This window comes from Neolamprologus multifasciatus, chromosome 5 (assembly GCF_963576455.1).
Source record: "Neolamprologus multifasciatus chromosome 5, fNeoMul1.2, whole genome shotgun sequence".
Taxonomy (NCBI): domain Eukaryota; kingdom Metazoa; phylum Chordata; class Actinopteri; order Cichliformes; family Cichlidae; genus Neolamprologus; species Neolamprologus multifasciatus.
The window spans coordinates 25,949,368-25,974,004 of record NC_140443.1 but is presented as its reverse complement, the minus strand read 5'-3'; the positions used below and the strand labels follow the sequence as shown (position 1 = coordinate 25,974,004).

General features: G+C 40.7%; 1 protein-coding gene across 5 annotated transcripts in view; it reads right to left on the bottom strand.

Moving 5' to 3' along the window:
• Positions 1-24,637, bottom strand: part of plxna1b (plexin A1b) — a 176,519-nt gene that overhangs the window by 29,256 nt on the left and 122,626 nt on the right. For all 5 annotated transcript variants that reach the window (XM_085161350.1, XM_085161349.1, XM_085161352.1 and 2 more), the window contains exons 11-15: positions 13,803-13,899; positions 10,993-11,183; positions 4,501-4,652; positions 1,628-1,751; positions 1,366-1,502 (exon numbers count right to left, since the gene is read on the bottom strand). In XM_085161350.1, the coding sequence (XP_085017476.1) occupies positions 1,366-1,502; positions 1,628-1,751; positions 4,501-4,652; positions 10,993-11,183; positions 13,803-13,899 (701 nt within the window). The remainder of the gene's footprint in view (positions 1-1,365; positions 1,503-1,627; positions 1,752-4,500; positions 4,653-10,992; positions 11,184-13,802; positions 13,900-24,637) is intronic.

The window sequence follows — 24,637 nt, the reverse complement described above, 5'->3', positions numbered from 1 at the left end:
GAATACAAAGACACATTAAAGAGATAGACTCAACCAGTTCATTACTTTGGCCATAAAGGTTATTGCTGCTCAGTGAATGAAAGGCCAAGACTATTATGTTCACCTTTCTCGGGATGTGCTACAGAGCTTTAAATTGGCCTCTACTTTTGCTTTTGATATGATATAAAAAGAACTTGATGGGTCCAAGCTTATTAGTTTAACCTGTCACTTGTTGCCTGAGAGAACGGAACCACTACAATAAAAAAACACCACTCTAAAGCAAAGAAACACAAAAAGTGGAAACAAGGAGTATTCCTATACCACTTCCTATCTGACAACCTCCACAAGGAAGCTTCCATCAGATAAACCTTTTCAGTATATATGCGATTGTTTTAGGGAACTAACAATCTTTTCTGTGATGTTTTCTCTTGCCATCTGCCAGACACCATACATGATTGGATTTAGTTCAGAGCCCAGTTTTTTGTGAGTCTGCCAGCAAGAGACTCAAAGAAACAATGGAGTTCTTGGCTAGGGGAATTAGAGTCATATCAAATTGGATCAATGTCTCCTCTCCTTGAAATCCAGACACAACCTCTTGCCGACTGAGTGACAAGTGAAGATAGCAGAGAAAGATCATTCCAAAAACTAAAAAGGTGGGAGAAAAATTACATATTTCAAACATCGGTTCAAAGGAGCAAAATGTAAGTTACCAATTACCAGCAACACCATATCATTCCTTTTAAATTATAGTCATATCTTTGAGAAAATGTGGGCCATGCACTTAAGCCATCCACAGCAGAAGTGAACGACGATATTGGCTTCGCTGGGAAAGGCTACACTGTCATCCTGCTGGGAATTACAGCACTGCAGGTCATCCTGTTACTCGCTGCTTTTGCTAGTCCTGCACAAATCGAAGGCACTGACCAGGGAAGAATGTCATACATTAAAAACAGGGAATAACTACAATTACTAAACGCAGCAAACGGTGGGAAAAGTTGGCAAAAAACAGTAGCAGATGTAGGCAAAATATTCTGCATTACATGGCTATTATTTGTCTAAAGAGCAGAAATAAAACAGCTACACTTTAACCCAGTAAATCAGTAGTAAATCTGCAAACATTTGGTTACAACAGCTTGAAACGGTAAGGCCAAATGGTTCCTCTTCACTGTTTGGAGAGCTTTAATCAACATGGTCCCCTGCCTCCACAGCAGCACAACACACGTATAAACTGTCATTTTCTTAGAAAAATCAACCTCTATAAAAACCTTAGATAAACAAGAGTTCTGTGACTTCGTTGTAAACTACCCCCCAAAAAAATCTTCAGGTTGAAACACTTGAACTAAAAGAATATACTGTAGATACTCCAAGCACTCTGGATTAACTCACCTCTCGAAACGGCAGGGGTGAAGTCCAATCTTCACAGACACAGCGCTGCCCGCGTTGAGATGACTGCCATCAATAGTGATCCTTGTTCCTCCAGATAGCGGCCCGGTGGAAGGATGGACTCGTGAAAAATATGGGGACTAAAGAGGGACACAGACAGAGGCCAAGCAAGTTAAGCGTCACTTATCGACTGGACTGTGGCTGCCAAATACATGCGTTAAAATAATCCAAAAACACAGTTGTAATATACATCAACAACATTTACCACAAAAGTGAAGGCCTTGCTTGAGACTGTTTTGTAGTCGGGGTGACTACAGTCTCTGACACACACTTCCACCTGAGCCTCCTGCACTCTGTAACCTGTTGCATCATTTAGCCGACACACAATCCTGAAAACAAGAGGAAAAAAAGTTTATCACTGTGTAAATGAGTGAATGTTTTCAGTTTCAGTGTTTGTTTAATAGTGTGATAACTTGGTCAAAAAAAGGGACAGAAAAAAATGAGGAATACTTCTTTTCTGCGCTGTCTAATCAGAAAAGCATTCAGATATTTATGAGTGAAGTGTTTCATTAGTTTCCATCTTATTCATAAAAAATAACAAAAACAGACCAAATGTTCTATTAGAGATAATGTGAACTGCTATGAAACTAAAGGCTTTTCTGTGTGTGTTCATGCATTAGCGTATATTGTAGAACCATAAGCTGCGCACTTGGCCTTGGGCGCTGGCTAGCCAAATGAAAATCCACAGGAGAAATGATTGAACATGGGGAGGAATGGTGGTGTAGCCCACAGGGAGAACACACACACACACTCATTTCATGTTTCACCCACTGGAGACATAGTTGAATGTTAATTAGCTAGAGCGCACGAATGAGACAGAGAGAAAGCACGAGAGCGCAAAGGAAGGAGGGAGTTAGAGAAGAAAGGAGAAAGAAAGAAGTAAGAAGGAAAGAGGGATAAAGGGAAAGAGCTTAATTAATTGAACAAGCTCATATCCTACACATCACCTCAGCTTCCCCTCCCTGAGATGAGTTATTAAGTCTCCTGCTTCCATCCACCCTGCAGGTGGCCATGGCAACTGCATCGCAGCCGCAACAATGAATTTCACATTGCGATGCTGTGCGTTTCCATTGTTTTTACTTTCCCTTTCATTTATTCCCTGTCCTCCTGCTATGACAGAGGCCATGATTAAAATGCTGGACAAATCTCAGTCAGGAATGCAGCTCCGCTTGCATCATTATTGCCCAGATGACAGGTGGCTACACTGAGCTGGTATTACGTGGTTAGAAAGTACATTAGCTAAGATGACAACAACATAAATTATGCCTCACTCAATCAAATAACTTTGATGGAATGTAGAATGGTAAAAAATTAAACATATGTCAAATTGTCACATAGTAACTACTAATAAGGCAATAAAAAGAGGGAGCTTAGGTTCTGTTTTTCTTCACTGCTGGCAATGATTTACTTTTCTCAAAGTGAAGTTAAACAATGTAGTGAATATTTGATGACTTAGGTGGGAAAAGGCCACACTTCCTTGCAATCCAATTCTTTCCAATCATAGAAACTGATGTAGAAGAGGTGGCAGAAGCAGAAAGCCAGAGTGAGAACAAGGTGTCTACGTTTTGCCCAACAGTCATTGCACATCCTCTTCTCTTTTGCAGCTGACCTTTGACCTGTGCTGTGACCCCGTCTTGTCTTCTGTGCTATGGCTCTGATGGGGTCACAGGAATGACGAGTGCAACCGGGACACTAATGGCACCGTATGGCTAACATCACTTTTAATTAGCATGACAGCCTAACTGCTAACCGCACCCTCCTCTTCCTGCGGGTGCTATGGCAATAGGCCAAAAGCAGCATTATTGAGCTGGCCGGGTTAAACGTCACCATCTTGACGTTTGGATGTGATCACTTGGAGAAAATGAACATGTTTGAAAAAAAAAGTTAGGCTGCAGCACGGCCTCATGATAGAAGTAAATGTAAAACTGCTCCGCTCTGTCTGAACAAAACAACACACGAGTTTATAAATTATAAATCAAGACTGACATGTCACTACGCTACTCTAAACCCACTAGTGAGTGTGGAACAGCATTCTGTTTTCCTGACTGTCAAACCATCAAAGTCACATTTCTTCTGGTTTCTTCTTAGTGAGGGTGGCAGAAAGAAAACCAAGTCTGCTGGGACTGTGCTGCAAAACTCAGCAAATGGGGCATTTTTGTACAATGACAGCAACATGGTTGGAAATAGAATATTGAGGACGCCTCCAACTGTGACGAGCTTCACCAATTTTTTCCTCATCAGAAAATGTATCTTTGTCTGCTTAGATGAATACAACATAAAAGAGAAAGTGGGACTCATCTTGTACTTTCATTGCCCCAGTATTTGGAGGAGCTATAATGGGGCACTGCCAGTGTGACAGTGCCCCAGATTTATTCTTATTCTGAATGTAATTTAATTAATGATTCACATGATATCGTTTACATGTGAAATAAAGAACATTTTTTCAAAGAGGCACCCTGTTAACGGTTACAACAAAGAGCTCAGTCATAAACTGAACATGACTGTTATTCATTACTCTGAGTTCTACCCAGGATATACAACTGCAGTTATTAAATGGGAGTTAAATTACATCTGTGCAATCTGCTGTACTTCACCATTTCCCAGAAAACAGTAAACATAACTTAATTAGAGTGTTCACATGACAACCTTTTATATGAACAATAGCTTTCAGTAGATGTATATTGCACACTTTTGATCATATTAAATCCACTTATATCTAAAAATGTGTCAAATTAATCCTAATGAGGCGAGTTATATGAGGTATTTCAATGCTGCTTGACCGGACCTGAACATTAGTTGAGTTGAAAAGGTTTTATTCAAGTTGCTGTCAAAGTTACTCGGACTGAACATGTACAGAAAGTCGCAGCACCATGCACAGCTTGAGGCTATTTGTGAGGAATTGGTTTTGTCTGTTAGTGGAAAACAGCATTTAACCTTTGAAGGTTTTATGAAACAAAGGTCTGAGAGTGTCACAACAATATGGGACAAGACAAAAAAAGAAAGCAATGCGTTTTAGAAAGAGTGAGGTTTAAAATCAGTGGGTGACACAGGGTGAAGAAAGAGACAATGCCAACATACTGCTCAGCGCTAATGTATTCGTCCTCCTGAGGGTTGCACGCCACTTTGCCGATACGGACTCCATTCTGGATGTCTTTGAACTGTAGACCCAGGTTCTCACCAGTGATGGTCAGCATGGTTCCTCCCTGTCTGGGCCCAGTCTCAGGATACAACTGGGTGGTAGACCAAAGAAAGGAGGACATAAGTGAAGCAGAACAACACATGTGGCGTATATTGTGTTTAAGCATGAATGGCAGTTTACTTAGGTCATTATGGTCATGTTTCATTCTGCATGAATTACATCCTTGCTACCTCATTAAGCACGATGAAAAATGACCTTGAATCCATTAACTCCACCTCAATTCAGTCAAACATTCACAACTTGCCAACTCGCACACTTAACCTGGACCTACCCATCAAGCCCTCACTTACGTCCCTCTTTTAATGTTGTGAAGATTTATAGGCTGAATACAATTAGAACACATAGTGACCCCTGGTTTCTGCTTTTTTCCCTAGAGGTCTGTGACAGGTGTACGGAGGTGCTAATGGCTACCCGAGGCTAGCCTAGTCGCTAATCATGGCTCTATTCATTCAGCCCCAATGCAGACAATGGTAATCAGTCTTTACTAGTATAATTAGGGCTAAAGCTAATTGGATTAGAACACGGCGGGGCAGTGGGGTCATTTGTTGCAACAGGGAGGGGGGTTATTGGGGGAGACATTAGTGGTTGGATGTCATGGAGTGGGGGTGTAGGTTGCCACATACACACACAAAAAAAAAAAAGATTGATTATGAATCCTGCTTTTTTTTTTACTCAAATTTTCTGCTTGGTGTAGAAAAAAGTTGCTGCGTGGCACACAAAGCTCTACAAAGACACGGACAAGCATGTCAACATTGAAACAAAGGGGTAAAACAGTGACCAGTCTCCCGTATGTTTTATTTGATTGGACGGTTCAACGGTCACCAACAACTAGACAACCAACAACCAAAAATATGGCCCACTCCACTTGTAAGTCTTTAGAGGTGGCGCTGGAAACCTACACAGACTTAAAACGGTTAATATTTGTGCCATCCAACGAATTACTGAAAACCGTGTGCAGCTATGTCAACTCACTCAATTTGATCTCCATATCATTCTTTGTTCCTTCAAAGGTCAGCACTGTCACAAAGATTCATTAACAGTTTGATTCATTTGTCAAGCTTCGCTAAAGCTGAACCTTATGCTGTGCAAATTTACTTTTTCTCTATGAAGGAATCCTTTAATGACAGTGATTCTAGTGAAATTAAGTGATTGTGGTCAAAACCTTTGCCATCTTTAAAAGTCGTGCGACTAGTTCTTTGCTTTAACAAATTTACACATTTAATCTTGTGGCGGAGGTGTGGTCCCTGGCGCAGCTGTAGGGGAGGAGTGGTGCAATGAGCTCAAGGGGGCGGTACCAGGAGGCAGGTGAGCCACAGGTGGTGGCGATTGTGTGATGACAGTGTCTTCTTTCTGTTTGTCTATATGTGACGGCAGAGTCGAGCGGGAGAGAGAGCTGAATCGGAACGGACTGTTAGATGTGCAGAACTGTCAAATAAATACATCTCTTGTGAGCAGAAACATTGTGTGTATCGCATACTTCACAAATCTTTTTTTTTTTTTTAAGGATGGGAATACACCAAGTGTTGGAAAAGGTGACAGCAGGGATAATGTATTCAAATATTCAGGTTTGTAAAAGAAATAATTTAATAGTTTAGGAAATACTATCAGCAGCCAGTTAGCTTAGCACAGCATAAAGAACAAAGGTGGTGGAAAAAAGCCAGCTCAGATATCTAAATCATTACAAAATCCAGCTATCAGCACCAAAAGTCACTAATTAACATATTATGGCTTGTTTGTGTAAAACAGAAATATTATAATATGGCAATAGGTAGAGCCATTGCAGCTGCCACATCTTGCATTCAGTCTTTGTACCAAGCTAAGCAGCAGTCGTAGCTTCATTTTTACCACTCAGACATAATGACAGTATCAATCTTACTGACACCATGCCAACAATGAAAATATGTTCTGCAATATTCAGCTTCTTTAAAGCTTATCTACAGTCTTACAGATTAATTAGATTAACCTCTCAACCCACTCAAATATTTCCCCACCTGGTGCTACAATGATACCCAGTCTAACACTATGGAAAAGGTGGCAGGTTAGTAAAAGCCACAGGTGTTTAGAAAACCACTAATACAAACACACAATGGAAACAAAGCCCAGTGTCATGCAAGCCAGAAATGAAATGCTGCACATATTAATTAATGGCTATTTATCAGCTGGCACTCCATCTTGAACTTGTGTCTTTTATTTCAGTCTCTGTGTCCGTCTTTGACAGTGTGCCCAAATGTATATATATAGCTGGAGACAAAAGAATGACTGGCATGCAGTAGTGCTCAGTCACAATCTTTAGATATGGTAATCAACCTCTTTTTCTATAAGCACTGGCTTATCAAGCACATAGACACACAAAGAGACAGAGTGAGATGCATACACACATGCACGTTGTTCCATCCACAACCAAACAACACAAACAAAGAGCCTTTTTTGATAAAAGCCACCAGCCTAAACACTCGCTCTATTCTCCTCTCACCATCAGAACGCTCTACACTCATTCATACTCGCTTTTTTCTCTTTGTGGCTGACTTGTCCCGATGTATTTGAGGCTTTATGTCAGGCCTATTGTGGCTGGCTAAGAAGCAGTGCACAGATAGCATCTGCAAATTAGAGGAGGAGGGGGAAGGGGGAAACGGGCAAGGGACACGGGGGGAGATGATATGAACATGGTGTAAGGCTTCCAGAGTTTATCTGTGATATGAAAGGCTTTCAAAAACAAAAACTCACAAGCAATCTGATAGAGGCAATGACGTGAAAGAAGAGAGGGATCAAATAAGTCTTTAAACGTTAAATGTTTCCATGTGACTGAGTCAAATAATATTAGCTCTGAAGATGTGTAGCCTTATAGAACAGGAACAAATCTGTGTCAGAAGTCAGAATCACATCGGGGCCAATTATATCCCTCTGGCTGAACTCTGATCATTAAACAAGTACACGAGCTTAATTAGGACATCATCGTGGCTGACATCCAGTTACAATCCTCCCCTTTATGAATGAGCACGGTAAGTATTTACCCAACAGTGGGTAAATACTCCTATTTTTGTAACAGTGGGGGCTTACTTTTTAGCTCCAAAATACAATCAGCAAATCACAGAAGCATGGTCAATCAACACCCGTAAGCAGAACAATATCTATCTTTATATTGATAATAAGGAGGTTGCAAGCAAGAGGGTAAGGAAGCTAGAAGGTAAGGGAACAATAAGACCAAAGGATGAGATTCAAAATAAGGGAAAGGAAAATGAAAAATACTGAATAGTTAATAGATAGAGGAAATGGTCAGTGGAAGGGATGGAAATTTAAAAAAAAAAAGTGTTGCCAAAAAACCATAAAGGATGAGAAAAACAAATGAGACTAGCTAGAAAAAAGAGATAGGACATAAAGAAAACTGGCAAAGGCAAAAACCACTAAAGCAGTACATGAGGGAGAAATGGCCATCAGATCCATTTATGCACTTTATTACATATACAACATAAAGAAACACTCACACATAAACACATGGAGCACACAAGCTGACCACGTGCTAAAACCCTAAAAATGCAACCCTCCCACACACACGCAGACTGGAATGGCCTGTGTTGTTTTAATTGGTTTCTAAGGGCTAGCTGTGATGCTCTTCCTGTCCCCTAGGAGATGGCAGGCAGGAGATGATGGATAATGGAGGGCCAGGCAGCATCCAGGGCCAGTACCAGGACACTGCTGTGCTACACTGGGACACAGTGGCATAGAGTGTGTGAGTGAGTGTGTGTGTGAGTGTGTGTGTGTGTGTGTGTGTCCCTATCCATGTGGCTTTGAATGCAATTTTGAGAATATAATACAGACTACCTAAATTGTAGCTTACTTTATTTTCATTTGGAGGCTTCTGAGAATGTGTGGGCACCATTGTGAGTCTTGCTGGCTTGTGTGAGACACACACACACGGAGTATTTGCTAGCTTGGAAGGAAGTACTAATTAATCTTTGTGCACAATGTCAGTGCACAAAAACGCAGCACAATAAAAATAGCACTTCATCAGCTTAACAGCCAAATTCTTACAATGTCTAAAATCATCATTTAGTACCTAAAACATTAATTGCTGCATTTGGAGAGAAGTACTAGGTGCCAAAGCTGTTAGTGGCACAGTAGCAACACCGCACACTACTGAAAAATATCAAATGGACAATAGCCTACTCAGAAATAACACTAAATAAGTTAAACACTTGCTGCTCTGACAGCTCTTACTGTGTGTACGTTGTGCACACATGTGTGTCTCCAGTGGTGTTTCCTCCCCAGCTGAACACACATTCCTTGGTCCAAATGAAATTAGTGGTTAATCCACCAGCTATTGGCCACACAGCAGTTAGCATACTGCATAAATGAACAAAGCAGGCTGAATCAGGCAAAAAGAAAAAAAAAAAAGATGAAACAGGGAAAAGGGGATTTGACCAAATGGTTGGTAAGAAGTGGAATAATATTCAATTTGTGTGGCCAATGTGATGCTCTTTGGGGGGGAGGACGATAAAATGGCAGATGAAAAAGGAGAGATTTTCTTTGTCATCTGCAGATGTTCTTTTGGCGTTAAATGTCAAACTGTAAATGTCAAAGGTGGAGAAGAGAGGTGGGGCCAGCGGCGCAGCTTGGTGATAACGCTTCCCCCAGTGTCTCTTTCTTCTCCGCTTCTTTGTCTCTTCTTCTGCATTCTCAAACTTGCAGTGCGTCTCTTCTCCTGCTGCTTTTTGAAGCTCTTTGCCAGCTTTGACTGCCACCAACATCTTGCCCAAGGGCAGGATTTACCCCTACATATGCATGCAACGGCACATGCTTGTGAGCACAACCCCCCTACCACCTCCCGTTTCTCTCCCGCAAGCACGCACACACAACCCAGTTGCCTCTGTATGCTTGTTTCAAAGAGATAACTGAAACGAGCACGAAGAGAGAGGGAGCATTAGCAAATGGTTTTATCTATGTGCCAGAGCTCCAATTAACCAGTATCTTCATTACACATTCAAAGAGACGAGCCCGTGTCACACAGGAAATGGACTGAGGGCTTCAGTCACACAAGTCAACATCAATGAAATGAGCATGGATATTAAACATATATTTCACACTCATTTAAGTTGAAGAATTTAGATGATTCTTCAGCTTATTTGAGATACATTTAAAGGAAGAAATGCTTGGCTGAAAGTTTGAATCACTGTTGGAGACACGGTAAAAATGGAAGAAGACAGAAGACAGACTGACGAGAGGGCTGAATGTCAGGACGCGTCTCACACAGCAGTGCATTGCTTTCAAACCGCACTGTGTGTGTGCACTAGTCCCAGTGGTGAGCTGTAGGAACTGTGACCCAGGTCGCACTCAGACGAGGACCACCGCCACGGTTACTAGTGGCAACAGATGGTTACGCTATGGTGTTTAGACGCCTCGGTTCTGCCAGCCTGTCAGATGAACACATGCACATGTGCACGCACATATTCAGCACCCGTGGCGGGACACAATTAACGCACTACCACATCCTCGGCTTCTTTGTCTCTCTCCAGACAACCACCCTCTCTGACTCTTCATTTAGGTGCATGTGTGTGTCTGTGTGCGCTTCTGTGTGAAGCCGTCGTCTCTGATCTTGTCAGTGTGTTCAGTCCTGGAGTGTGTGAACTGCCTCCTCCTTGCCAGCCCATCTGTGTTGCTGTTGCAGTCTTAGTGTTGGCTTCTAAGTTGTCTATCCTCTCTGCTGCTCTGCTAGGATGTCCCCTTCACTCTCCGGGGCCAAACAATGACACAGAGCAGGAAGACTTTTCAAATCTCCTCTTTTGAAAAATTTGTTTTTACTAATGATCTGGTTTGGATTCTTGTAGAAAAAACACATAAGAGGCAATCATAACCTGCTTACAAGTAACATACTGTAATGTGAAGCCTCTCTTAGACCCCTGAGTTGTTTGCAGTGAGTTGCTAGGTCATGAACAACCAATCAGCAGCGTGAGTGTGTGCTTTAGCAGTGCTTAGAGAAGCCTATTCTTTTTACCTTCAATTTAGCTGTTCCATGCAATGTTGTTTTTAAAGTGGGCTAATGATGAATGTGGACACTTTATGATTCACATTCTTTGCTCAAACAGCTTTCATTCAAAAGGGTTTTTGAAATGTTGTGATATAATGAGCTGAGAAATTACAAAAAAAGAAACTATTTCTGCTTTATTTTTCTCTTCAATTTTGTTGTATCCATCAAAGAGAATATTTCTGTTGTGCACAGTCCACTCTGCATGTAGTTATTATATGTCTGGATATAGGGGTCTGTGTGTATGTGTGGGTACATTTGCACAACAAGACATGTACCATCTGTTAACTTGGAATCCAGCTTAACTGCAATACAATATGTGTAAGCATGTGTCATTATTATCAAGTCTTACCTTGGTGATCTTGGGGTGAGCACAGCGGCTGTTTCCTGTTGTGGCATGCATCCAAGTGCTCTCTGGGGGAGTACACTCCTGTCTCAGGGAGCACTTCTTTTCCCCAACGCACCAGCCGCACTCAAACCTGGGGTTTGCCTTCAAACACATCCCACAGCTATCCCTCAGTGCGTAGCACTTATACAGGTGAGCTGAAGAGAAGGAGGGAGAAATGAAGCATCATGAAATTATTACTGTTGAACTGAGGCTACCAAGTGAATAAAACATCCAGTCAATATAATATGTTAGAAATGACAGGGTGTGCTAGCGGTTAGCACTGTGGCCTCAAAGACATCAAAGAAGGTTTAGACCTACTTCCCAGCTGAGACCTCTCTGTGGAGTTTGCATATTCTCCTTGTTTTTATAAATCCTTGCACCAGTCTCTCATGTTGCTGCTTATCAGCTGGATTGTAACTCCCCCCAGTCAAAGACTATCTTATTTTCAGACTGAAATAAGCAGATAAGAAACCTGACAGTTTTCTTTTGAATGAAATTAAATTGCTTTATTTTCACTTCCTCAGCTTTATCATAAAATTTCAAAACTTCTTCAGTGTCACTGAGCCAAAGTTGAATTAAGGCCCGATTTCCCAAAGGCACGAGGAACACAAGAATAAATCTTTCCCCTCTCTTTCTCTACTATTCCTTCTCCAAATCCCATTGGTCATGGAGCAGCTTTAAAGAAACCCTATACCAATTACTGGCTGCTAAACGACTCGCCTTTAATTACATTAACCTATCAGTATTTAAGATGAGTGAGCATCACTTGCACTCTACTAGATGATTATCATCACTGAGAAATACAGTGGTGGCTGGCAGTGAAGGGAGAAGAAGACGAGAGTCATATTTAGGCTGTAGGTCACTGCCTGATGTGTTACATTTGAGATAACACACAATGCACAAAGTGATGAGCCCCACTCAAAGTAAAGACTACAATACTACAGACACGCCTTTGTTCACATGGTACAAACACATGTAGACCAGTTACAGCACTCATACTGAGAAATATCTGACATTTAAGACTACAACAGCTTGCTTGGGTCAATTAGACTACAAAGAGCGATCAATAAACAGCACAGAGTGATGTGGTGTAACCTTACTTTCAAATGGCAATAATTACTAACTTACAAACATGTAAGATATAACGGCAAATTCTGGCATTAAATACTACATACAAAATACCCTTTACTTGCTGTGTCCTTAAACATTAATGAGTAACAACCAGGAGCAGACTATGCTACTCCCTCTGTTGTACAAAACTCAATGTGCATGTCATCCACAGACTATATCGAACTGACGATGATGTTACTTTACCTCACAGCAGGGGAATAATGTTACATCCCCCACTGTGCTTTACAACCCACAATAATTACGAAGACAGCATTATAAAGACTTTTACCAGTAATTATATCCAACAGACATGATCTCATTGTCTTCTCCCACAGTGGTGCACTGAGAATGTATATGAGTTTAATTATTACCCCCCAAGGTTCCTGGACGAGGTGTGGTTTCACATTAAATCAAATATAATGCACTCTAATACCGTTTAAAGAAATATATACGTCTTCTATGCACTATCACATTAAAATAACACAAGTCAAGATACACACGGATGCCTACAACACTAAAGACATTAACAAACAGGAAAATGCAACAATATGCATACAAAACATGGTAAAAATCTGGTTAAAATGCAAAGGGTTATGTGTTATTGTATATTAGTGGGTATAAACCTAAGACACTAACGGTGTAGCGGTCTTTTGCACCTTGACTCATGACGCTTGCCAATTTCTGCCTTGTTCAAATTGGACAATTTGCAAACAAAGCAAAAATTAGCCTCATTGCTCTACAACATGCACACACTGTACATCCCAAACGTGGCTCAATAGACTGAAATTTAAAACATTTAGAGAGAGAAAATATCAATTACATTGATCCCTTTGACACTAGTTGCTACCCATTAGCCATGACAAAAGAGTCTCGTGGGGTGGAACCTGAGCCTTGATGGACATAATTATTATTCAATATATGCATTAGTGAATACAAATGACCAAAACTAGAATATGTGAACTCTCTGGCATTGAAAGAAGATTTGAGCCCATTCCTTGGGTGCAGTGTTTAACTGTGCTTTTTCTCTTTTGTTAGCACAAACAGTTTAATAATGTGACTGTTTTGCCTCTTCTACACACAAATACACACACAGTCATCTAGATATGGTTCTCAAATATGTAACTGTGTAAGATTGTGTCAAAATGTAACAGTATCTAGGGTAATTTAAAACAGCTAACCAACTAAAAACACCCACCCACTAATCCATCCATCTGGGTTGTGGTGGGGGTGGAGCCTATCCCAGCTGTCATAGGGCAAGAGGTAGCTGTGGACAGGTTACGTGTCTGTTGCAGGGCCCAGTGCATTCACAGCTATGGCCAATTTAGAACCACCAATTAACCTAACATGCATGTCTTTGGACTGTGGGAGGAAGCCACTCAATCTCTCAATAGGCCAGCAATGGCTGCTTTTTGACTGTAGTATTTGGGGGTAATGTGCCATTCATGAAGCAGAAAAGATGATTGGGTGATTATTACATAACTGACACACAGCATAGCTTTATAAAGTGAGCTGATTGGAGTTATAAATATAATTGTTAAGGTAAAAAAAAAAAAAAATGTTGTACATCACTGCAGGACACTGAATTCCTTCCCGGTTTCTAAGACAAATCTAACTCATTCAACCACATTCAGTTCCTACCATAAGTAACCTTTAATATTACTCACCTTTAATGTTATAGGGGTTGTCAATGACAAAGTTTCCATTCCAAACTACAGACAGGTCGACAGGCAGGTCGCTGATGTCATTGCCCTCATAATTATACTGAAATATAAAACAAAGAGAACAAGATTACAATTCATACTCATCCATTCAACATTTTTCTTACATCAGCATCAGAAAACATTCCATCTTTCAATAAAATTCTTTCAATAAATTCATAAGAGCGAGGAAAAAAAAAAAACACAGCTAATACCAAGAGCAAACTCAGTTAAGCTAGTGGTTGGTAGTAATGTCATACCCTGCGGTGCTCACAGAGTTGAAGGGCCATAAAAATGAATGATGAGAGACAGGCTATATTGTGATTTTTACACACGGCACATCCGCCGCTGCCTGGCAGAGCGCAGAGTTGATTAAGAGATTGGAATCCCCATCACTGTATGACTCATTCCATTCCAGTGATGAATGAAACGCATAATATATCTCTGACAATAATATTCTCATCTAATTTCATTTTTGCATCCTGAACTAATAAGAGTTGAAATGTAATTGACTCATCGTTGGCATAATCAGTTTTACGGAATTGCTTTAAATGAGACAACAAGCTTCAAAAGCGGTGATGTGATGGCGGCGTGTTAACTGAACGGGTAACGGAGAAAAGAGCTCCTATGAGTCCCTGCCCAAACTCCCAACATATAAATTATCAATGACAATTATCACCAGCAAATAAAATGCAGCTTTAGAAATTACACCGCCTCCCCAATAACCCCTGCTGATGTGAGGTAAATACAACATCTTCATCAAGACCTTCACAGACTTCACCGAGACATGTTTTACATTATTAACGTCTCTTTTGTTAGCTGTATTTCACACGACATAAAGCAGACACTATATGACAAGATGGGTGTGTTGTCAGCAGCAATGTTGAGGTGACGGCTGGTAAGACTTCAGATAATGACCTAATGGTGCCCAGCCCCTCTCACTACCTCTGGTATGGTCAGTATCTCCAATAGCCCCTGGGTGAGAGATAGCAGGACTTTTCTCTTCTAGTAGAGTGGTGATAAAATCCAATGTGAAAGCCCCAAGCTCGGGGCTATGGGCCCTCAAAGATTGAATCTAGCTACAACTTTGCCACTATGTGATATCACCCACTCCAGTGTGATACTGTGAGATTTATCCTGACATCTGTAATAACAGTGAATTTGAATATATTTGAGGGAGGAAAAGACTAAAAAATGTGCACTGAGAAGATAAGAAAATGAGAGGACACAGCAATGTCACAATGTGTGAATGGCTGATTAATTCTTTCATCACTTTTTTTGTGATTGGATGATTTACATTTAGCGGGCCCTGAAGGCTGAGACGCTGATATCCGAATAAAGAAAAGACGTCTCCATGCATCTCAGAAAAAATACCACTTTGCTCTTAGAGCTGATTTTAAAGGCAAATTCTTTCAAAGTGTGTTTTCAGGCAAATTTTTGCACTCTAATTTATTTAGCAGCTGTGAACTACTGAAACTTTTACTTGAGCAACTCTACCTGGAAGCTGGCCTACAGAACACTGAAGAAAAAGAAAAGAGAGACAACTTTTACAGTCTCACTGTAGATATAGCAAGTTCTGAATTTAGATGCTATTGCATTACAACTAGATTATTAAGATAAAACATTAGCCGTGGCACAGTACAAAATGATAAGGTAGGGTGTGAAAAGCAAAGTGGATGGGCAAACAGAAAAGAAAAAACAGCCAAATGATAGAAGACGTGAAAATACTTGGAATTTGTGATCAAAAGCTCAGAAGTGGAGTGAAAACAACAAAAAGATGGTGAAAAGGAAGGATGACAAAGAGGGTAGGGAGAGGGGGTATAGAGCAGGTAATGCAGCAGAAAGGGTGAAAGAGAAATAGCGAGGGCAAGATGGATAGAGAGAGGTGATTGTGTGTTATTCTGTGGACACCATTCATTTACACATGGAATAAGAGGCCGGGGCTGGGCTGTAAGCGCGTGAGCTGGTGGGGGCTAAAGTGAAATTGGCATTTTCAATTTGTTCTCTGACATGTCTGCCTCGGTCTTTTCACACATTCCTCTGCCTCTCCTTCTCTTGCAATCCTCCTTCCCAACCCTCCTTTTTCTCTTTCCCTTTCCCTCTCATTATTCCTTCCCTATACCTCTTTACAAACCTCTTCCCCTATCAATCTTAGCTTGACTTTCTCTCATCTGCCTCAATCCCTCCCAAAAGGTCCACAGTCAAACAAGGAAATATGAACCAGATTCCTTATCAGATATACCAAACATTTCCAGAAAAACACATGTGCACACTGTACTATAAATATGTCCGGCACATGGGACTCCTTCCAGAGAAGGATGCCGGCAAATTCATCAAAGACTGATCACATGGTCTGTACAGGAAGTAAAATATGATGAATAAAAACACATGCAAACACAGGAAGATAGGGCACAGCAAAAACACATTTTGGACATCAGCTATTATTTCTCTTCTGAAGTTTGACCATATGAACCTCTTCAATCTCTCCCTCCCTCCTCCTTCATCGCTCCACCACGAGACCACCCAGTCTGCCTGGGAACAAGAGCACTTCTTCACTTGGTAAAGATGGAGAGACCGTGTGAGTGTATTTGAGTGTATATCTGCATGCAAAACAATAGGAGAGAAGAACGGGGAGAAAAAAGGAAGTGCACAGGGACACTGCACTGTGAACATGTGCAAAGAGTGAAAAAGCATCAAAGCATCGCAGCAAGAAGGAGATAAAGAGGCAAAAAGAGGCAGGAAACACAAGACATCTGGAATAAAGCTGAGACATAAAAGGTAGAGATGCAAGTGGGAGAAAGATGGTGAGAGTAGAGAAGAAGGCTGTTAACCAGCCAAGGTCAGCTTTGTATTTGGAAATTGCTCAAGCTGATGAAGGGGTTCGAAAATTATCAACCGCTCTCTGAACAGTCAGTTGTGTTTACACTAAGCAGCAGGTAGGTTTCTCATAATCTGTAACATGACACGAAGGTTGTTAAATTGAAGCAGTCAAAATCAAAATGGCAAATAAACAAAACTAAGCACTGTTATCCTGAATGCTTTATTTTGTAGAGATTAACAGGGAATACTGCTATATAAATAAACCTGAATTAAATTAATCTGAACACACACAAACAGAGAGAAAGGAACTCACTGCAATACCTACATGATAAAGAATAACAAAATAAAAACAAATAACCAAAATTTCAATTACTTGAATACCAGACCATTTCTTTCCAAACCATTTTTAAAGACAAAAACATATCTATACATCCATCTGCTGTATTCCCACAGGACAGAAGACGAGCTTTAGTTAAGGACAAGAGACCGAGGTGCCATTTATTTCTGCCCTTGCTTCTCTGCTGAACAGCAAATTCTAAGAGAAGGCCTTTTTCTTCTTTGACCATATTACCAATTTTACTCAATAAAGTAGAATAGTAACATATTTTAGATGTATATCAACCTCTTAACACTGATTTTTACCTTGTTGTCTAACTCAAAACATGCACCACAAGTACACACCAATAAAACACCAAAGCTATCTATCCTCTGTTTTTTGTTGTTTTAAATCTGTCCTGTCTATGAATTTGCCCATGTCTGTATATCAGTCCTCAAAGAAGAGTCTATATTGGGAACTGGGACAACACAAACATGCATATTTAGTTAGGGAGGAGAGTGTATGTACATGTATGTGTGTTAAACGGGCAGCAGAGAGTGGGGGAGCCATTGGAAAGGTTAGATTATTATCCAGAGCTCATCTTCTCTCATTGCACCAAGGGCTTATTAAACTTTTATACTGAACCACCACTGTTGCACAACACAGCGTTCAGGGAATACACACAATACACAGGGTTTACTCACATTATACAGCAAATTCCAGTATGAAAATTAAACACCAAGAAATAATTCTGAAAAACAAAGTCACATTGAAAAATGGAACCACAAAATCACTACATTTTACAAAGAAGGCACACAGGGAGAAAATTAGAGATGCAGAATATTTACAATGAAAGAGCAGATGACAGAAACAGGAAATGGAGATTCCATAAAGGAAACAAGAATATGCAGTGACAACAAATAAGCCAGTGTAACAAAAAAAACATAAAAGAAGAGAAGAGACATTGTCACTGGAAACTAAAGAATGGGAGGCAGGTGTAGATGAATGAAGGAGATGAATAAAGGTAGGGTGAAGATGGAAAGTAAGGCAGGTAACAATAGGTAAATTCTGAGAGCCACACATGCATGCTTCCTTCATTGATGGAAAGAAAAAGAGAGGGGTGGAGGGGAGAAAAATGCTGGGTTGAGGGAAAAATAATGCTGCCATAGTCAATGTTTCTTATTTTTCAGCCTATGTATTAAGCTAGTGTAAGCTTGCTAAAATTCTCCCAGGACAAAAGGCTGATTTTTGGTAGTTGGCAGAAATGTCCAGATTTTCAGTGGCGTCAGACTTTTTCTCCTACCTCAACTTAATGCCATGGTGGCCACTAACTAACTTCTCTGCCAAATAACACATATGTATGTATATGCTGGTACCATAATGAGGAAATACAGACCACATTTTGATTTGACTCAGTAACTCCAGTAGTTTGCCATCATTGAGCGCACTCGCCATGACATTAACAAAGCTAACAACAAATATGCAACAAATAGAAGACATTAACTGGCATTAAATGACAAACTTTGTTTTTATGCAGCCCTTTATTACAAAATCCAAACAAAATAACATTTAAAGTTTTACACTGTCTCGTCCACTGCGATATAATAAGGTGATGCTGCAACTTAACTTAATGGTTTAATTAATCACAAGATTTCCAGGAAGATTTACCAATTTCTAGTATATTTTAATGAAAGACTTTAATCTCTTATAGAATGACTTGCTTATAGTAAGATGCTATTACTGACCATATGTTTATGGTGCTATAACTGCACAGGCTCATTCTGTGCACATTAATATTTGTAGAACGATAAATATTCTAATAAAAAGGTAGGCATCTTTTGAATGTCTACAAGGAGAAGAAAACTGATTCTTCTATGGCAGCATACTGTGATCAGAAGGAGTTTGACATGTATGGCCACACTTCAGACAGTCACATGGAAAGAAAAGTGTGCAAATGCTCTCTAAGAGATGTGAAAGTAAGCCCAGGTCTTTTCTCTGGCTTGACCTCCTGATGGTCTCTATTCTCACCAGGGTAATGGCAGGAGAGCCTTGCTATAACAATCCCTTCAGCTTTTCAGATGTCTCTTCAAATAATCATTTAGAAAAAGTGCAGCGCTGCTATGAGACAAAGGATATGTGGAGTAAAGGTTACAAATTGCAGAGATGCAGGGAGACTGAGAGAAATGAGAAATAGATAAGAAAAGTGGGGTGGAGAAGTTGGCATATGCAGATAGCTGTGCTGCAGTTAATTCTTATTTATCCAGGACAGCAGCGTGGGAGCTGTGCTCTTCACCTGTCAGAAGGGAGGAGAGCAAGTGAGCCAGCAACAGGACAGAGATGAAGAGGAAAATGAGGGAGACACACACAGTATGTGAGAGGGAGGTAAAAAAGGGGCACTGCTGGAGAGCACAAGAATGCAGGAGAGGGAAAAAAAGAGCACACTATAGGAAGGTCATTGTCTGTTCTTTCTCTCACTTTGAGCTGCTTTAATAGAAGATGGGTCAGCGAGCAGTCAGATAAATGCCAAATAAGCACAGATGAGCAAACACAAGATCTTGTTTAAATATCAAAAACTTAAACAGATATGTACACAAGTAATTTGAGCTATAGTAGGAAATTACAAGACTCATCAAGACTGATCAAGACTCATGTTTCTCCCAGCTATAAGATCTACTCAGACAAATACATTAACTTGAAACAACATTGTAACAGATCAGATGAGTCTGGGCTGCCAAATGATGATAATCTTTCATCTGCAGCTATCCACAGTAAAACCCAGTGAATGTCTACTGCTTTTTCCCCCAAATCCATCCCCACACAATACACACAGAATGTGCAAGCCAATTAAAACAGTGTCAGTGTGTGCTGTGGCTGAGTGCAATGGCAGGTCTAGTGTTTATATCTCATTAAGCTGAGCTAGGCCATGCCAGGCCAGACTGTACTCTGCTCTGCTGCACCAACCCTCCACCCAACAGCACCGAGGCCCTCATTAGCCTTGTCCTGCTACCTTTAGCACTATGTGTGTATGAATATATGTGCATGTTATAGTGCATTTATATTTTAATTTTTTTAATATGCAATTTAGTATTTTTAGTTTTACTGATAAATATATAAAGAGAGCCCAATTCCCATAAAAAGTCAAGAGAGTTTAGTTTGTATTAGGACTGAGCTTCAGCCCTCTCTCTCTTTCTTACAAACGCACACACACATCACGGGGTGTGTGACACCATTAGACCAGTGTGGTTTGTGTTAACCACTCTCCCTGCAGACATGTTTAGCCTCTTCTCTAGACCTCTGTTTGCTCAGTCTATCCATTCCTTCATCTATTTATCCATCTTTCTTGTCTGCCATACTTCTCTCATTTCCCATCGGAAGCCAGCAGACAATTCGTCCTCTCCTCAAACTCTCTCACAGTACAGTCTCAATACACCCTTCTTCTTTCACTTCTCTTCCTCCTCATCCATCTTGCACACTGCTCTCTACCTCTCTTTTTCCTGGAAGCTCTGCCTAGAAACTTCCCTTTTGTGTCTTTTCTTTTCCAACCCCGCTCTTCTTTGTTTTCCCCAAAACAATCTTCCCCAAATCAGTATGGTTGCTTTCTTCTGCTCTCTTCCTGTATAAGTGAGCTCATATGTGCATACACACACACACTGATACAGGAGCACTGGTCTCCACTGCCCAGCAGCAATTCATCATCATTTTATCTCCCTTAATTGGATGCCATCAGGACCCCTGATACTTCGCATCTCTACTTTAACAAACAGCTGCTCTCTATACACAGAAGCGAAGCACACAGACACACACCCTATCCCAAACTAGATTTTCTCCTCCTGCCCCCATGTCTGCTTTTTTTCTCCACTGGTGAAGGACTGGGAGAAAGAGGGTGATGGAGTGGCCGAGCTGTTTATCAGACAGAAGGTAATGGTGTAAGGCCCGCTCTGATATTATCTGTCCTCTCATTCCTGCCCTCCGGGGAGAAACAAGGAAGAAGGATAAAGAGGGAACTGAGGGTAGGAGAATGGAGACGCACAAATGGACAAAAGGCTAAGAACACATGAAGATAAAAGAACAGAAACAAAAAGTCTTGAACAGTTTGACTCTCCTCTCTCACCCACAACCTTCGAATGATGTCCAGCTGCGCTACATCAGCCTGTCTGACCCAAGACTGCAGTCATTTGTGTGTGAAAGAACTGTGTGTACATGTGTTTGTTGCTCCAACGACCCCTCTGGCACTATGAGCACAACTTCCCAGCCCACAGCTCAGCATCCTATTGGCCTTTGTACCTTAACCGAAGCCCCTGATTGGATCACACACAAGGAAGCTGTCTGGACCGGGTCAGAAAACCGGAAGGCACCAATATAGACACCAGCTTGTTGGTTTGGTGGCTGCTGACCGGAGTTAACTGCTACCATAAGGCATAGCGGATGGCTCTGTATGTGTCAGTAGTAATGTGGGCTTGTTTGGCACTAATAAATACGAATAGAACACTTTTTTTCTTCTTATAAAATGATCAGCATTTTTCTCCAATTAACTTGCAAATGGACTTCTGACAATCTGCCATTTCACCAACTTTCACAGGTTCCAAAAGAATAAATGCTGAATTACTTTTGGCTATATACCCAACTTCAAAAGTTAAAAATGCAAAGCGTGTGATGAGACATTCCTTTCACAATATAAACATTATGGAGGCTTAACACAGCAGAAATTAGAGCTCTGAGCAGTGTTTTTAAACCCTTACTCTAAATGCATGACTCTTCAAAGTCTTAACACCATGAAGACAAAGGCTTGTTTCATGTCCCCTCTTGTAAAAGAAAACCGTTTTCCAATATTGCATTCTTTCTCTGGTCTTATGATATGCTTGCTCTTTTCCCGTTGGGATCAGCTGGTATGTACAGTAACCTTATACAGAAATACCACAGCACCAATATTTTCTCCCATGAGCAGATATGGAAAGTCAATACCCAACAAGGTTAGCATAGAGCTGAAGTTACACTATCATATATCATGTCTGCCACATATGCAGTTGGATATTGACAGCCTCCTGTTAGGAGATACAACACAAGAGCATTGAGTTATTATGGTCACTGTAAGAGCAGTAAGATATAGGAAACTAAAGTTTAAACATTATCCGACTGTGGATGTCTTGAATATCCTGTGGATAGTTATTTCTTTCGGATAGTCTGATGATATTGTATAAAAGAAAGGAGAATGAGTTTTGGCCTCGGGAGACACTTTTGAGCTGATTTTCTCTCTTACAGCTTCTCATCTCGTTTTCCCCCTCTGTTCTTTTCAATATCACTCTCCCTCTCACTTTTCTCCATTCATCTCACCTGAAATTGTCAACTACGCACCAATTTCCCTAGTCCACATTGCCTTCTCCTATATTCTTTTTTTGGCCATTTCCACTGATTTGTAGTTGTACCACTCTTTTTATCCCTTCTCCTTTCATCGACTTCTGCGCATACATCCATTTCCCACCTTCACGTATACTGTCCACTCTGTACTTCCTCTTCACTTTATAGAAATTCTCAGCACACGTCTCATCTCAGCCCTGATCTTCACCTTTTCTAAGTAATGTCTAAAGTAGTGTCTCATTTGGCATTTGCTGTGGATCTCAAACAAAAAAGCTATATTGTGGATTATGCAGCGCTTGTGTTTATCACACTGATCAGCTAGTGTAATGCCCCTTACAGTCTTCTTCTGGAACTGCACATCCAAACACACTCATGCATAGCTACCCGGGGATCCATAGCCTAAGGAATATAGAAGCATGCAGATGTGCACACATGAACAGACACTGATCAACCCCTATCCTCACAGCTGTATGCCTGTAAGCTGAGGCAGCAGTGTGCACACAGTATAACAGATAAAGTCTATTTCTACTGCAGAACCATTCATGATTTATTGAGTTGGTTCTGAACACTGTCAAAGTAAGAACAATCACGGAGGGGTGCTTGCAGAAAGTAGAGATATAAAGGTCTATAAATAGATAAACTAATATTTAAGACCTGCTTCTTCCAAAATGCCGCTCCAGAGCTATAATAAGACTCTCAAAGTAATAATTCATGACACATAATTAAACTCTTAATCTTGAGCCAGTATGAATTATGCCCTAACTGCAAGTTCATGCAGCTGGCACCTTTTTCATACTCTGAAACTAAATATGGATGCATGCACACTAGATGAACACGCTACATCGATATCTGGCCATACAGTCAGGATGCCACTGCTATTTGCTAAGTGTTGACAGTCCTGCGCTAATTACTGCTAGCATGTCTGCTTTGTGGACATCAAATGGAGAAATTCAGCTTTTGGCTGAGGCTAGGCTTTGCTGTTGATTAACACTGGCCTTGCAGCTACAATAAACAGTCAATAAACAAGCATCTCTGTGGAGAGACAAGCCTTGCGTTAGGTAATTAGCCCTGCCTTCACAAACAACTGGCTAGCGTGTGCCAACACCTAAAGACTGTCCGTCGATACAGACAGAATCAAACACTGTGCTAGCCGTCACAGCGGCTACACATCAAGCTATACAGCTAAACAGAGACTACTGCTACCCTGTACTCTAAATGTGTCTGCCAGTGTCTGAATTCCTGTGGCAATCTGTGCCTATTATGACCAGTTGCTGCTAATTGAGAAGTGAGTAAGTGCTAAATCTTATTAGGCAGAGACATCCTGAGGTTTCTACTGTCTCTGAATCTATTTTCTTCCAAGTGTGTTATTGTGGCAGCTAAACATCCTCATATAAAACTAAATTAACAGCAGCAGCTCTAATGGCATCGTATATCTTAGGATGGAATCAGACACGAACAGAAACAAGTAGCAAAAGTGAACTTATGAGAGACGAGGGAGATGGAGTGAGAAAAGTAGGGAAGAGCAGGAAGAAGAAAGAATGACAGACAGTGGGAGGAAGAGTGTCAGGGAGAAAGATGGGCTCTACAGACACATAGAGGAAGAGAGAGGGAGAGGTATAGAGTCGAGGTGTAAACATGATCAATCCGCTCCCAACTAGCTTCAGAGACTGACTTCCTCTTCACATTTTCAGCCTCAGTGAAGCGCGACGCTAGCTACCTCTTATCTGTCATGCTAGTTTGAAGCCTCACAAACACACACACACACACACACACATACACACACACACATATATTTATATATATAAAAATATAAACACACAACCACATTTCAACACATTGGACAGGCATGGGCCTACACGCAGAAACACTTCAACCTACCAGCAAACCCTCTACACTTATTAAAAACTTCTGCAAAGAAACAAAATACTCCTTTAGACTGCTTTAATCTGGAAGACACCAACCAACCACTCGTCCCTATCAGACAAAGCCATGAATACATAAAAAAAATAAATAAATAACAGAAGCATTGGAAAAAAACACTATAGCTGACCATTGTACCTGATCAATAATTTATATGTTACACATGAGCCATGACAATCTGTTATGATTTGGACCAGAACAGGAAATGTCTCGTTATAAATTTGTATTAATTCAAATGTAAACACTTGCCGTCACAATATCTAATTGCTAACTATCAATTCTATAGTATTACATCATTTATTTTGATCAAGACTCTGCTCGTGTCCAAGTAATGCACGGCATCTATCAGGACAATGAGCACATTAGTGTCTAGATAGCCATTACCTGTAGG